Source organism: Melanerpes formicivorus, unplaced genomic scaffold (genome assembly GCF_026170545.1).
Source record: "Melanerpes formicivorus ecotype bairdi unplaced genomic scaffold, bMelFor1.0.p_v2 SCAF_225, whole genome shotgun sequence".
Taxonomy (NCBI): Eukaryota; Metazoa; Chordata; class Aves; order Piciformes; family Picidae; genus Melanerpes; species Melanerpes formicivorus.
In genome coordinates, this window is record NW_027142577.1 from 240471 (window position 1) to 255000 (window position 14530).

The 14530-nt window shown below is 61.0% G+C and overlaps 2 protein-coding genes across 2 annotated transcripts in view; both read right to left on the reverse strand.

The window, feature by feature from the left end:
• The window catches only part of LOC137458140 (hydrocephalus-inducing protein homolog), a 66623-nt gene extending 57666 nt beyond the window's left edge, over positions 1 to 8957 (reverse strand). Inside the window, exons 1-7 of the mRNA XM_068169823.1 lie at positions 8919 to 8957; positions 8054 to 8170; positions 6464 to 6598; positions 5579 to 5778; positions 3629 to 3753; positions 2747 to 2945; positions 1247 to 1412 (exon numbers count right to left, since the gene is read on the reverse strand). Coding sequence (XP_068025924.1) covers positions 1247 to 1412; positions 2747 to 2945; positions 3629 to 3753; positions 5579 to 5778; positions 6464 to 6598; positions 8054 to 8170; positions 8919 to 8957 — 981 coding nt within the window. The remainder of the gene's footprint in view (positions 1 to 1246; positions 1413 to 2746; positions 2946 to 3628; positions 3754 to 5578; positions 5779 to 6463; positions 6599 to 8053; positions 8171 to 8918) is intronic.
• Positions 8958 to 12440: 3483 nt separating this feature from the next.
• Positions 12441 to 14530, reverse strand: part of LOC137458141 (protein unc-13 homolog A-like) — a 17537-nt gene continuing 15447 nt past the window's right edge. The window contains exons 5-6 of the mRNA XM_068169825.1: positions 14353 to 14441; positions 12441 to 12497 (exon numbers count right to left, since the gene is read on the reverse strand). Coding sequence (XP_068025926.1) covers positions 14412 to 14441 — 30 coding nt within the window. The 3' untranslated portion in view covers positions 12441 to 12497; positions 14353 to 14411. The remainder of the gene's footprint in view (positions 12498 to 14352; positions 14442 to 14530) is intronic.

Consider the following 14530-nt stretch of genomic DNA (forward strand, 5'->3'; position numbering starts at 1 on the left):
GCTGGGCTGGGGGAGGAGAGACAGGCACAGGCAGAGCTCTGCAAGGGAACCTGCTCCAGAGGGGAGGGAAGCCTGGGAAACCAAGAGACTGAGAAGGCTGGACAGGGCAGAAGGGCAGAGAGCCATGGAGCAGCCCACTTCTAAGTCACTCCTAGAGCACAGTGTGGCACATCCCCAGAGCCAGTGAGGAAAGGTTTCCACTCCCAAGGCTTGAGGCCAGGCTGCACTTGGTGTCCCTCCATCATTACCAGGAGCACCAGGACTCAGTGCTGTGGGCAGCCAGACTGCTGCCCCTCACAAGCTGGAGAGCAGGTTCAGCTGCTTGTGGAGACACAGTGCAGCTGTCACCAAGCAGGAGCCCCCAACACACTCCCAAAGCAGCTCTGACACACCACAGGATGCTGCTCACCTCCCACTGCCTCCAACATCCCTACTGCTCTGCAACAACCTCCTGCTCCCATCCTGCTGCTGCCAGCTGCTGTGCTGGGACAGCGCAGTGGTGCTGCTGCTGCTGGCTCTCAGCCTTCCATGGGCTCCAGGAGGAAGCAGCAAGAGCAGCTGAGCCCTTCCTTCACACTCATTTCACCTCTCTGCATAGAAAGAAGAGGTTGGGATTCCTGCAGGCTTTACTCCCAGATGAGATGCTGCTCAGACAGCAGCATTCTCCAGCTCAGACCATGCTCTCCCTCCGAGTCAGGGCTCTGGTTGGTGGCAGGATGTGGCCTTGGGCTCCCAGAACCAGCAGCAAGCCCTTCTCTGTACCTAGGGGCACCACAACTCCCAGAGCCCCTTTCAACCTGCCAGCCTGGGGCCCAGGCTCACAGGTGACACTGGCAGGGAGACTCAGAGCTGGTGGAAGCCCGGCTTCCAGGAGGGGATTGCTATTGCCATAACTCAGCTGCCCTTTGCCTCCTCTCCTTCCCTTCTTCAGGTGGTTTGGGACCTGCAGTGCTCTAACAGCCTCTGGGCAGCCCCCGAGCCACACGGAGGGGATGTCCTTGCAGCTAACACCGCAGAGCCCTCTGAGGGCTGGAAGGACACCGAGGCAGTGCCCTTCTTTTGCTCAGCTGCCAGCAGGCTCTCGCTGCCTGCCAGGGCCCTGCAGCTCACCAAGGCTTTGTGCACCAAGCCCTGCCAGCTCCACTCCCTCTGCGGGAGCTGGGGGCAGGATCTGCCAAGGGACCTCCCCAGGGAGGAGGAGGAGGAGGAGGAGGAGGAGGAAGGAGGGCTCTCAGCTGCGGCTCACCAGCGGCTCGATGGTGAAGATCTCCTCAGAGCGGCACAGCAGGGACTCTCCTTGCGCCTTCGCCCTCTGCTGCTGGAAGATGCGGGGGAGCCGGGAACGGCGTCCCTGGGGCGCAGGCTGCTTCCTGGGCTCCAGGGGGGGACGCGGCTTGAACTGCCCCCACAGCCTGCAGCCCAGAGACAAAGCCCAGCAGACAAGGGCATCACCAGCAGCTCTGCAGAGGCTCTGGCAGAAGCGCTCGGGGAGGCACAGCAGCGGCACAGCAAGGGGCTGCCCCCGAGCCCCCGGCTCCCAGCCCACGATCCCTGCCTCTTCCCTGGCCACTCGCACTCCCTGCTTGCAAGCTCGGAAGAGCTTTGTGAAAGGCAGCAGCCCCCCGGGAGCCTTCCTGCTTCACAGCCACTGCCACAGCTGATGGAGGCTCCAACAACAGCCTCGAGTGGCTCTTCCTCCCCTGGAGCTGCTCAGGGCTGCTCTTTGCACAGCCTGAGCTTGCACAGCAGCCACACACTGGGCAAGGAAAAGCACTGAGCGAGGGGAACCTGGGGCTGGCCTCTAGGGCCTGCCTGGCCCAACCACACTGAACTTGACTTGCTCAGAAGCCCCTGAAGAGCACTCCAGCTGAAGGCACTTTCCTCCCCAGCTGTGGCTTCAGACTAACTCCAGATCCCTCCATGCACCTGGGGCTGGAAAGTCACCCAAGGCTTCCCGGGATCCCCCAGGCTTTGCAGTGTGCTTTCCAGCTCAGCCCCTGGGCTCCAGCTCTTCCTCTGCTGCCTGAGGTGGCAATTTCCAAGCTTCACCACAGGCAGCCTTTGGAGAGCCTGCCCCATCTCCCACCACCACAAAGACACAGGTGCTGAAACTCAACTGGACTTCTAAGTCCTGCCTTGCTCCACCCTCCCTGCAGAACCCTCCACCTCCCAGCTCTGCTCAGCCTCCAAGGCAGGGTGGAAATAGCTCCTGGTGCTGGAAACTGGGACACCAGCAGGCAGTTAACAGCCTGCAGCAGGATAGCCTCAACCTTCTGGGCCCCTGAAGCATTCTGCCCTGCACAGGGCTGGGAAAGGAGCCTGCCAGCTTGTGCCAGCTGCAGCAGGAGAAGCTGCAGCGAGTAGCAGCAGAGTTGTGCTGCATGCAGCTGTGCTCAGTGCTGCTACTCAGTGCAGCCCAGCACTGAGACTTGCCTCAGCCTCATGGTCCCTCTGGAGCCCAGAGATCTCTGGGCCTCAGTGCTTTGTGGCCCCCACAAGTCAGTTTGCTCTCTGAGGAAATCCAGGCCCTGCAGTTCCTCCCCAAGACACCATCCTCAGCTGGAGTGTGGATGCAGCTGGGAAGGGAAGTGCTGAGCTCCAGTAGCCCAAAGCCCAGGGATCCAGGCCTTGGTGCTGTGGGGGCTTTCCTGGCCTCCACCACTGCAAAGCACCCAGAGCCCTGGAGGCCACACTTGAGTGTCACCCTTGGAGAGGGATCTGCCTGCAGTGCAGCTTTCCAACCCACCTCTGCTGCTGCTCCTCCTCCTCCTGACTAGCAGCAGCCTTCCACTGGAAGTGAGCTCTCACACTGCTGCTGTTGTGGATGAGCAGGGTGCTGCGGCTGCTCAGCGACAGGTAGGTCTGCTCCATGCTCAAGGAGCTCCTGTCCAGCCTGATGTTCACATCCACAGCTGTGCCACTGAGGCTGCTGTGAATATCTTCTCCTGCAGGAAAGCAGAGGGGAGTCTTGCTCATCTCACTTGCAAGCTACAGCAGCATTTGGATCCTTTCTGCCAGCCCCAGAGAGCTCCAGTGCTCACTGCAGGGCTGCAGCACCACAGCAGCACCCAGGGAGCACATCAGGCTGCCCAGGAGCCAGGGGCAGCAACAGGGACAAAGCAAAGCTCTGCTGCAGGCAGAGGAAACACACCCCGAGGGCACCTGTGAGCAAGGCTCTGCTTCAGCATCAGCTCTGCTGAGCCAAGCCTGTGGGCAGCATTTGGAGGTCCCAGCTCCGCTCCCCACTTACTCCTCAAGGGCCTGCTGAGGCTGACACTTCTCCTGGGGCCTGCTCTTGGCTTCTCCCACCCCAGGAGGAGTTTGACACCTCTCCAAGGAGGCAGTGAGCACTTCCTGCCCGAGCCCAAGAGCCTTTTAGTCCTGAAGCTGGGAGCTGTGGGATGGAGATGGATGGAGGAGAGTGCAGCAAAAGGCTCTGAGGCAAGGCAAGGGAGAAGCAGAGCAGGGGACAGAGGAGTGCCAGAGGCCCTGGGCACCACAGCGTCTGACAGAGCCCTGCCCTCCTCCTGTCAGCCCTCAGGCCCAGCACTGGCTGGGAACCAAAGCTCAGGCTCTGCAGTGGGCAGCCAGGGACACAGAGTGCAGGCAGGCAGTGCCCAGCACTGACCTGAGTCCCAGTGCAGGCTCAGGACCCCGCGGTGCTCCCCGGTCCGCAGCGGCAGGAACTCCACAGCCACCTGCACAGCAGCACCGACCCCCAGAGCTCCCACACAGGGCTCAGCAGAGAATGGGCTGCAAGAGAGAGACACAGCAGGGCTGCTGCAGAGACCTGGGCACCACAGCCCTGCTGCAGGCCACTGCTCTGCAGCTGCCTTCTGCAAGCAAGGAGCAAAGCAGCCCCAAGCAGCAGAAGCAGAGAACCTTTTTGGCTGGAAGAGATCTTTCAGCTCCAGTCCAACCATGCTCCCATTGCTAGGGCACCCCCAAACCATGGCCCTCAGCACCACACCAACCCCCCAGGGATGGGGACTCCACCACTGCCCCAGGCCACCTGGACCAGGCCTTGACAACCCTCAAGGGCAAGAAATTGTTCCTCATGTCCCAAGCCACACACAACTGAGGGCATTTCCTCGTGGCCTAGCACTTGTTCCTTGGGAGCAGAGACCAAGCCCTGCCTGGCTCCAGCCTCCTGTCAGGGAGCTGAAGAGAGACAGAAGATCTGCCCTCAGCCTCCTCCAGGCTAAACATCCCCAGTGCCCTCAGCCTCTCCTCACAAGACTTTTGCTCTAGACCCTTCACCAGCTTTGTAGTCCCTCCTGGAGCCACCCCAGCACCTCAGTGTGCTCCCTGCAGTGAGGGGGCCAAAAGTCAATGCAGTACTCAGGCTGTGCATCCAGTGCCCAGTGCAGGCTACACTGCCCTGCTCCTGTTGGCCACACCATGGCTGACCCAGGCCAGGATGCTGTTGGCCTGCTCAGCCACCTGGCCACCGGCTGGCTCATCTGCAGCCTCTGTTGAGCAGCACCCCAGGTCTTTGCTGGGCATCTTTCCAGCCACTCTTCCCCCAGCCTGCAGTGCTGCAGGGGGTTGCTGTGACCCAGGTACTGGCCCTGCCACTTGGCCTTGATCAACCTCATGCCATTGGCTTGGCCTTTGATCCAGCCTGGCCAGGTGCCTCTGTAGGTTAACAGGCAGCTCAGCACTGCTGCCCAGTTGGGCCTGTCTGCAAACTGACTGAGGCAGCCTCAATGTCCTCACCCAGGGCATTGAGCAAGTGTTCAGGAGAGCTGGCCCCAGCACTGAGCCCTGGGGACCACCACTGGGGACCAGACACCAAGTGGAGTTAGCTCCACTCACTGCAGACAGCAGAAGGAAAACCAACCCCCCAGGGGATCAGAAAGAGAGCTCCTGGCTCAGTGCTGAGGAGATTCAGCCCTCAGAAGGGCCTAGAGTAGAGAAGGACAGCAGGTGCCCCATACACTGCATCCAGCTCCCTGCAGTGAGGCTGCAGAGCCCAGCTGCTGGCAATGCCACCAGAGCAGGGCTGCTGGAGAGCACAGGGCTGGAAGGGCTGCTGGAGAGCACAGGGCTGGAAGGGCTGCTGGAGAGCACAGGGCTGGAAGGGCTGCTGGAGAGCACAGGGCTGGAAGGGCTGCTGGAGAGCACAGGGCTGGAAGGGCTGCTGGAGAGCACAGGGCTGGAAGGGCTGCTGGAGAGCACAGGGCTGGAAGGGCTGCTGGAGAGCACAGGGCTGGAAGGGCTGCTGGAGAGCACAGGGCTGGAAGGGCTGCTGCAGAGCACAGGGCTGGAAGGGCTGCTGCAGAGCACAGGGCTGGAAGGGCTGCTGGAGAGCACAGGGCTGGAAGGGCTGCTGGAGAGCACAGGGCTGGAAGGGCTGCTGGAGAGCACAGGGCTGGAAGGGCTGCTGGAGAGCACAGGGCTGGAAGGGCTGCTGGCACTCAGAGCTTCCCCCTGGCTCCCTGCCACCCAGAAACCTCACCTCAAGAGCTGCAAATGGCAAGGCAACTCCTGGCCCAGGAGATCCCAGCCTAGAAAGCAGAGCCAGGGACAAGCAAAGCCTGGCCTGAAGAGCAGAGCAGGATGCTGAGCTCCTCACCTCTGAGTGCTGAGGCTGTAGTGAGCCTCCCGCTCGCCCACGTTGCGGAGCAGCAGAGTCCTCTGGGTGCTGTACTTGACTGGGCAGATGGAGAAGTTTAGCTGCTGGGGGAAGTCCAGCACAGCCTGGGCACCTACAGCCCGGATGGGCACAGTGAACTCCTCCCTCTGGGTGACACAGAGCAGCTGGTGACAGTAATCCTGCAGGGAAAGGAACAGCCTCAGCAGGCTGCAGGCAGTGCCAGCCCCAGGGCAGAAGGGAAGCTGCTGGGCTTTGTCTCACTGCCAGCTGCAGGCAGAGATGCAGCAGCCCCTGGGCACCCTTCTCTCCTGCAGCACAACTGGCACAGGGCTGGGAAGGATCAGAGCTGAGCCAGCCCCTCTGCCCCACCTGCTCTCTCAGCAGGCCAGCAGCACCAAAGCAGATTCTCTGATGCTTGGATGCTGAGGCAGCCCAGAGTGACTCCACCTCAGGGGTGCCAGCCCCCCAGAGCCACTGAAGCCTGGGAAAGGCACCCAGCTGTGCCACGGTGCCAAGTGCAGTCCCAGCAATGCAGGCACCTCCTGGAAGCTTGGCAGGGATGCTCAGGCACATTGCCCAAAGGCCTTTGCCACATCACCATCAGCAGTGGCTCCCAGCTCCCCACAGCCACCAGGCAGTCACCTGGGCATGGAAGGAGATCAGGCTGGTCAGGCAGGACCTGCCCTTCCTAAATCCATGCTGGCTGGGCCTGAGCCCTTGGCCATCCTGTAAGGGCTGTGTGATTGCACTCAAGATGACCTGTTCCATAACCTTGCCTGGCACTCAGGTCAGGCTGACAGGCCTGGAATTCCCTGGCTCCTCCTACCACTGCAGGCAGCAACCTCTTGAGACCTGCAGCCTCACCTTGTTCTCCTCAGGGGTGAAGAGGATGCAGTAAGTAGAAGCCATGCCAGGTGCTACCTTCTGGCACACATCCTTGGGGCCAACCAACTTGAAGTAAGGAGAGGTCTCCAGGATGACCTTCACCCACTGAGGAACCTGCAGGGAAGACACAACTGGGATTTTGCCACCTGTGGCACTGTGAGAAGAAACCTGGCCATGGCCAGCTGCCATCCTTCCTTCCCAAGGCACTTCCAGCACAGAGGACAAGGCTGGAGCCAAGTTCCTGCTGCCTGGGCAAAGGAGCTCTGGGACATGGGCTGCAGGCCCAAGCCCTGCTGTGAAGCAGAGCCAGAGGAAAGGAGAAACTGAGGCCCATTTTAATGAGGAAAGGGGAAAGAGCAGCACAGTGTCTGGGGTCAGTGTGGAGCACACCAATGTCCCAGGGGCCTCTTGCCAACACTCCCAAGCCAGGCACCAGAGCAGGAATGGCTCTGTTCTCCCCAGCAGGAACTGAGAGGGACCACACTTTGCAGCCTTCCTTGCCAAAGGGCCTTCTCTTTCCAGCCACAGCCCTGGCAAAGCCTCTTCTCTCAGGACACACTTGGACTGCTCTTGCTCTTCCCCCACAGCTTTTGTTGTCCCCTTGTTTCCCCCAGGAGGGAGGTGTGTGGGGGGGAGCTCCTTCCCCTGCTCTCATGCAGGCTGCTTCTGCCTTCCCAGCTGCTCTCCTCTCCCCTTCACATCTTGCTCCCCACTGCAGAGCAGCAGCTTCCAGGACACTTCCTTTGCTGACCCTTCTCTGCCTCCAGCACACTGCCTGCTGCCTGGCAAGAGAAGCCCCTGTGTGCACAGGCTTCTCTCCTGGAGCACCTTTGAACCCAGCCCCACTCCTCCCTCCTGTCTCTTCTCACCAGCTTGCTCTGGGCACCTGCCTCACTCCAGCAAATGTTTCCCCAGCTCAAATTCAAAGGGTCTCAAATCTTCCTCTTTCCACAGGAACAAAACTGCTGGCATTTGGCAGCATTTCCCTGCTCCACTTCTTTGGGGCATCTCCTCAGCACCACCAATTCTTTCCAAGCACAGGTGGAGACCTTCAGGAGGAGATGGCTCTGGATGTGCTGTGGTGTTCCAAAGGGAAAGCAGAGCTCCAGGAAAGCCCCAGCAGGGCTGAATGAAGCGTAGCAGGACCCCCAGGTCGTGCCTAAAGGCCTCCCCTTGCTGCTGCTCCATCAGTCTGTTCCACTGCTCTTTCCAAACACCTCTCCTGGAGTTTCAGTGCCACTCCCTAGGACTTATTCCAGCCTCAAGCAGAGAAGACGACCCCTGAGCTTTGTCAGGGGATTGAAGCAGCTAAGCAGGCTGTGAGAGGCAGAGAGGCCCTCCCCAAAGGCAAGAGTAACCAAGGAGCCATCAGGATGCGCTGCACACCTGAGGCAGAGCGTGAGACGAGAGAACAGCTGCAGAGCCCTCAACATTCTCAGCAAGCCAGGGCTTTCAGAGGCAAGGCTGCTCTCTAGGCAAGCTCCTCTGGGCTAGCTCCCAGCAGCACATGGCAGTGTCAGAGACAGCATGCCCAGAGAGGGCAGGTTCCTCCCACCCCCCAGCACTTACCCTGCCCTTGTTGCGCAGAACCAGCGTCGCTTCGTAGACCTGGTGGGGGAGGTAGTTCTGGAAGACCACCTCTGCTGGGAGAGGCTCAAAGCAGCTCTGCTGCAGGGCAGCTGGCAGCTGGGGGTGCACAGAGAGCAGGGAGAGGTTCAGCTGCTGGCAGCAGGACTCATGAGTGACAACCCTACACTGCTCTCCAGTCCAGCCCAGTCTCCTGGCGAGTCCCTCTGCCCAGCTCAGCCTGGGCAAGCAGAAGCTCTCCCACCTGGCTCCTGGGTGGCTCAAGAGGAGCTGGGCTGTGCTGAGCAGGCTCAGGCTAAGCAGCTCTTGGGCTGTCTCTCCAGGTTCCCTCTCCCAAACACAGGGCAAAGCCCTGTGCTGCTGTGGTCACACAGCACCAGAGCACTCCCTGACAGTGCTGGCAGCACTCATGGAGCAGCTGAGGGCCAGCAATGGACAGGAGGCTCCAGGGGAAACACTCTGGGGATGATCTTTGCTCTGAGGCAGGGAGGCCGAGGCCCACACAGCCCCAAAGAGCTTTGCCAGTGTAAAGCCTGGGAGCTGCTACGGAGAGAACAGCAGCAGGGGAGGGAAGGCAGGACAAGGAGAGCTGAGTGCTGGCGAGGTTCAGCTCCTTTCTCTGCAGCACTGGGCAGCTGGAGGAGGACTGGACTTGGCAGCTCCTTCTGCCAGGAGCTTTCAGTGGCTCTTTGGTCCTGCTCTGGTGCTGCTGCTTTTGTTCCACTCCACTGCAGCAGCAGCCTGGCAATGCACACAAGCAGCAAATGCTGGCAGAGCAGAGGCACTGCTAGGAGAAAGTTCCTCCCTGCTTTGCCTCCCCTCTCCCAGCTGTGCTGCTCCCACTCACCAGACCCAGGCAGCTCTCCTGCTGCTCCACACAAGCCATGGCCAGGCTGAAGCCAGCAGCTGCAGCATGCTGCCAGTTCTCTGTGTGCCCAGCTGAGGGCTTCCCAACCTCCTGGGCTGGCCAGGGCAACCCACAACCAGTATGTCACAGGTCTGCTGCTGGCAATTGCTGCTCAGCAGCCTCCCTCCCTGCTCTGCCCTCGGGGCTGTGTGCTCTGGCCAGCAGCTCTGCAGCAAAGCAGCTTGAGGCACAGCTGCAGCAAACACTGAGCCAGACAAGGCACAGCCAGGGGCTGAGGCCCCTCTGCAGCTGGCAGGAGCCTGCAGCCTGCAAACCCAGCCCCCTGGGAGGGCCCCAACCTGCTGCTCCACCCCAAAGCACCACTGCAGCTGAGTGTGCTCAGTGCTGAGCAACTCCTGCAGGCCTTCAGCCCCCCAAGGCCAAGGCTGCCAGCAGCGAAGGAGTCCCAGCCCCAGGCACTTGGCAGCGACCACCCCAAGCAGCAGCTGCCTGTGGCAGCAGGAGGATGGCAAATGGCAAGCTCCTGCCCTTGTGTCCTGCCCCAGCCTGCCCCCTGCATGGGGCTTGAGTGCCAGGGGCTCAGCTCCAGGAACCCCCCCCAGCTGCAGCAGAGCTTCTGCAGCACAGCTCAGGACTTGAACAGCTCAGCAGGGAGCAAGGTCTGAGCTTTCTCCTGGCAGGAGGAACTCAGCACTGCCAGCAGCTGCACAGCACAACAGGACCTGGCCAGCCAGTTAGAGCTAAGCTGGAGGCAGGCCTGCCACGAGCAGGCTCCTCTCCAAATGCCTCCCCAAACAGCAAGGAAAGGGCAGGAAAAGCTTACCTTTGGGCAGGAGGCCTCACTGGAGTCTGCAAGCTGGGCAATCAGGGGCAGGGTCCTGGCCTCAGGCTTGCCCCTCCTGGTAACAGGGGGCAGCTTCCCCTCCAGGCTGCTGCCCCTCTGGGTGGAGATTGGGGGCAGCTTCCCCTCCAGGCTGCTGCCCCTCTGGGTGGGGATTGGGGGCAGCTTCCCCTCCAGGCTGCTGCCCCTCTGGGTGGGGATTGGGGGCAGCTTCCCCTCCAGGCTGCTGCCCCTCTGGGTGCAGATTGGGGGCAGCTTCCCCTCCAGGCTGCTGCCCCTCTGGGTGGAGACTGGGGGCAGCCACATCTCCTGAATGCTGCCCAGCCTCTGCTTGAGCCGGGGCAGCCTCCTCTCCTCAGCCTTGCCACCCCTCTGGATGATCTGGGGCAGGCTCCCCTCCTGAGTGCCACCCAGGCTCTGCTCCATGAGCTCAGGCATCTCCTGCAGGAAGGAGGAGGGAGTCAGCTGAAACACACACCACCAGCACAAGCCACAGCAACCCCTCTGCTCCTCTTGTCCGAGTGCCACTGAGGAGTAATTTGTGGTCAGAGCTACCAGGCCAGTCCTGGAAGCCTCCTGAGGGACCTGCTGCAGTGTTTCAGATCAGAGCATTCCTGAGCCAGAGCAGAAGGGACAAGCTCTAACCAAGGGGCTCTGTCCCATGAGCTGCTGCCTGCTTTGCTGGGGCACTCCTGGGGATTGCTGCTCTCTGGGCATTTGTTCCCTCTGTAGTGCTGCTGGATAGAGCCAGGGAGCTCTGAAGAGAGCAGGGCAAGAGTGCTCAGAACTGCCCCAGCTCTGCCCTTGCCCCAGGCTCCCCAGCCTGCCCTGGGGAGATGGCACTGCTGGGGGAGGCAGAGGAGAGCAGAAAAGCAGCCCTGTGCCAGGACTGAGGTGCAGAGGAGTGTCTCCAAGTCTGAGTTCTCCTTCATTAGCACTTTTCTCTCTGTCCTGGCCTCACAGAGCCCTCCTCAGAAGCCTACAGAGACATCTCCTTGAGAGACCATCAGCACCAGGGCATCTCCAGTCAGGTGAGCTGCAGTCAGCAAAGGGGACAGTTATGGAGAGGAAGGAAGAATTGCCCTGGCTCCAGAGGGGTGGCTCTGTGCTCCATGGAGGCTATCCCAGCAGGGTGGGGGTTGGAAGGCACCTCTGGGGATCAGCCAGTCCAACCCTCTTGCAGAAACCCAGAGCAGCTTGCCCAGGATCACATCTAGGTGGGTTTGGAATCTCTCCAGAGAAGGAGACTCCACAACCTCTCTGGGCAGCCTGCTCCAAGGCTCCTCCTTGACCACAGCAGCTACTTACAGTTCCAGGCTGCTTTGCCTCTCTGGCTGGCTTCAGGTGACCAGGTGCTGCCACTGTGCCCTGGAGCCCCTCAGGCATTTTGGAGGGCCTCCTGGAGCGCTGGTTCTGCTCAGTGGCCATGGCTCAGCTCACCTGCAAGGAGCAGCAGCAGACCTTTGAAAAGCCAGAAGCCCACTCCCAGCAAAGCCAAAGGCTCCACAGTGTCTCCAGGCTGGGGCATCCTTCCCCAGGGGAGAGCACCTGGGCTGCCCTGCTGCTGTTTCTGCCTCGGGGAGCACAGGGCTCCATTCCCTGGGCAAGAAGCAGAGCTGCTCAGCAGAGTTGCTCAGGGCTGCTCTGCTTGGCTTCAGGGACAGAAATGAGCCAGCAAAGATGACTCCTTCCAGACACACAATTACCACAGTGCCCACCAGCATTTCTCCATGGAGAATGAGGGCCCTGCTCTTCACTCCCTGACACCCAAACTCAAGGCTCCCCACAGGCACTCCAGAGGCTGCAGCAGCAGAAAGAAAAGCAGGAAACCACTCAAGGGAGAAGCTCAGCAAGAAATGCTGCAGGGGTGAGAGCAGGGCCACTTAAGGCTTCATCCTAACAGCAGCAGAGGCTCTCCAGCCTCCTTAGCCTACAAGTAGCATGGCTTAACAGGTCCCCCTGAGTGAACCAGGTCCAGGTTAACTTCTTCCACTCAGCAGCATGGCCACCACCTCTCCTCATCGACACAAAGCTATCAACAGTGAGCTCCACTCTGCTGAGGGGCACCAGCGATCCACAGCCAAGCTGGCACAAGAGGCACTGCCAGCAGCCCTGGAAAACAGCCTCTCCCCCTTGCTGAACCATCTGCAGGTCCTGCAGCAGCACTTCCCAGTGTCCAGCAGAGGCTGTTGATGGTCACATCCTGAGCAGCTGCCTTCCTGGAGCCTCCCTGAGAGCTCTGAAATGCTCGGTAACCCTCAGTCCCAACCAAGCTGCTTTCATCTCAATCCTCCAAACCTTCTTGGGCAACTAATTCTCAGTGTGCCTGCCCCACCCCCACACTGGGGCCCAGCCTCTGGAAGAACAGAAACACTCAGCTCAGAGACATCCAGCTGCAGAAGGGGAAGTGACCAAAAGCAGCAGCAGGAATGCAGCCTCCAGCCTGACCTTGGCAGGCTCAGCCTGGTGCCGGCTCCCCAGCACACACAGGCACTGCTGGCTGCCAGGACAGGGAACATTACCAGCGGCTGCCCTGCTGCAGCACTGCCTGGGACCCCGTGCTGGTGAAGCTTGGACTTCACGGAGCTGTTTCCCATCCCTCAGTTCAGAGGCAAGGCTGGACAACCTGTCCTGAGTTACCTGCAGCCTCCTGAAGCAGTCCAGCCTCTGGATTTTCAAGAGAGAGATGCAGGAATTGCTGCTTCTCAGGAAATCCCCTAGGGTTTTAAAATGCAAGGAAAGGAGAGTTGGGCTGGGGGAGCTTTGCAGTCTCTGCTACCTAGGCAGCTGCTGCATCTTTCATCCTCAGCCTGCACAGCGTTTGCTAGGCAGAGGAGAAATCCTCTCCCCCCTCACTTGCAGATGGGGCAGCAGAGGTGAAAACTGAAGGCAAAAACATCCCAAAGCCCAAGTGCAAGGGAAGGAGGATCAGACTGGCAGCAGGGAGACAGGCAGCCTCTCTCCCCTCCACGTTTAGTCCCAGCCTGGAGGCAGACACAGCAGCATCCCATGGCAACAAAGAAGACCCAGAGGGATTTTGTGTTTCAGGGAGCAGTTTGTCCAGCTGTGGGGGCAGGGAGAAGGGGCTCCAGCTCCTCCGGGGGTGCCCAGCATGGCAAGTGCTGCAGCTCCAGGGGCCTGTCCCCCAGCACAAGAACCTCCCCTTGGCTAAGGGGCAGCCTCCTCCCTCAAATCCTGCCCCGAGCAGCAGCTGGGTGCCGGCAATGGCCTCAGCACTGCTGGGTGGGACAGCGGCGCTCAGGCTTCCACCCTCCCTGCTCAGCCCTGCTCCCAGCCCTCCCTCCTGAGGCAGCCAAAGCCCCTCCCGGGGCTTGGCTGGGGAGGGGACACAGCCATCGTCACCTCGGCCCGGGGCCGGCACCAGTCTCCAATGGGATCCACCAGGATCCACCAGCATCCACCAGCGATCCCACTGCCACACAGTCGCGGCTGGGCTGTGCCTGGTTGCCACAGCGACAGAGCCTGAGGCCACCCAGCGGCCCCCTGGCAACCGCGGGGACAAAGAGGGGAGTGCCCAGCGCTGGCACCAGATGGCAGCCAGCGGGCACAGGGCTGCCCAGAGCCTACAGGGGAGCTGCCTGTGCCCCCCTGCTCCAGCTCCCCCAGGGCAGGCCCAGAAAGCCCCCCAGGAGCCAGGGCTGCCAAGCTGCTCCTGCGGGGAGCCCCCACACAGCTCCTGCTGCCCCAGGAGACTCAAACCAGCTGCCTGCCCCTCTGGCCATGCTGCCCTGGCTGAGCCCAGGCTGCCACTGGCCTCCTGTGCTGCAAGTGCCCCTTGCTGGCTCAGGTCCAGTTCCTCACCCACCGGCACCCTGAGGCTGCAGGCTGCTCCCAGGCTTCCCAGGGAGGCTGTGGCTGCCTCTTCCCTGGGGGTGTCCAAGGCCAGGTCGGATGAGGCCTCCAGCAGCTGAGTCCAGTTGAGAGCTGTCCCTGCCCAGGCTGGGAAGGTTGATCTCTGAGGCCCCTTCCAACCTCAGCCCTTCTATGCTGTTTCAAACACAACTCACCCTACAAAGCAGTCTTGCTTTTCACTCACCTCAGAGAGGGAAGAGCACTGCAGGATGCATAGCCCAGAGTGGCTCCCAGAGCCCCTGCTCAGGCAGCATTGCCCCTGGCAGCTAAAGGTCTGCTTTGTTTCAGCAGCAACCTGACTCTGTCAAACTGCTCAAAGGAACTACAGAGCCTGCAGGTCCCCCACACTCCCGGGGGGGTCAGGGGCGCTGAGAGATGTCTGTGTTCCTCTTGGCCCCACACTCCCTTGCTGCCCAGGAGGCCCATGGTGGGCTGCAGGACACTGTCAGCATGCTGTGCAGCACTGCTGCAGGTGCTGGCAGGGACACTGCCAGTGCCCTTCCTTCAGCTGGCCCAGGATGTCACCCAGCTGCTTCAGCACTCCTCCAGGCGTGGCTGGAAACCGGGGAGCACAGTGCTCAGTCAGCTCAGCATCTCCCACAGCCATGCCCAGGACCTGCTTGGCCAAGCAGAGGCCCCAGCCAGGCCCCAGCTGCAGTTCCTTGACCCCCAAACCCACCTCCTCTCAGCCAGGTGTACCTGCTGGCAAGGATTCAGCTCAGCTCATCCAGATCATTGTTGAGTTTCACCTGCAGTTCCTAGAGGCTATCTCTGGCTTCTGGCTCCAGCTGGAGGAGGGACAGATTGGAGAAGCCATCAGGGTTCCTGGTCCAGCCCCGGGGGACTTTCTGCATGCCAAATGCATCCCTGGGCAGGG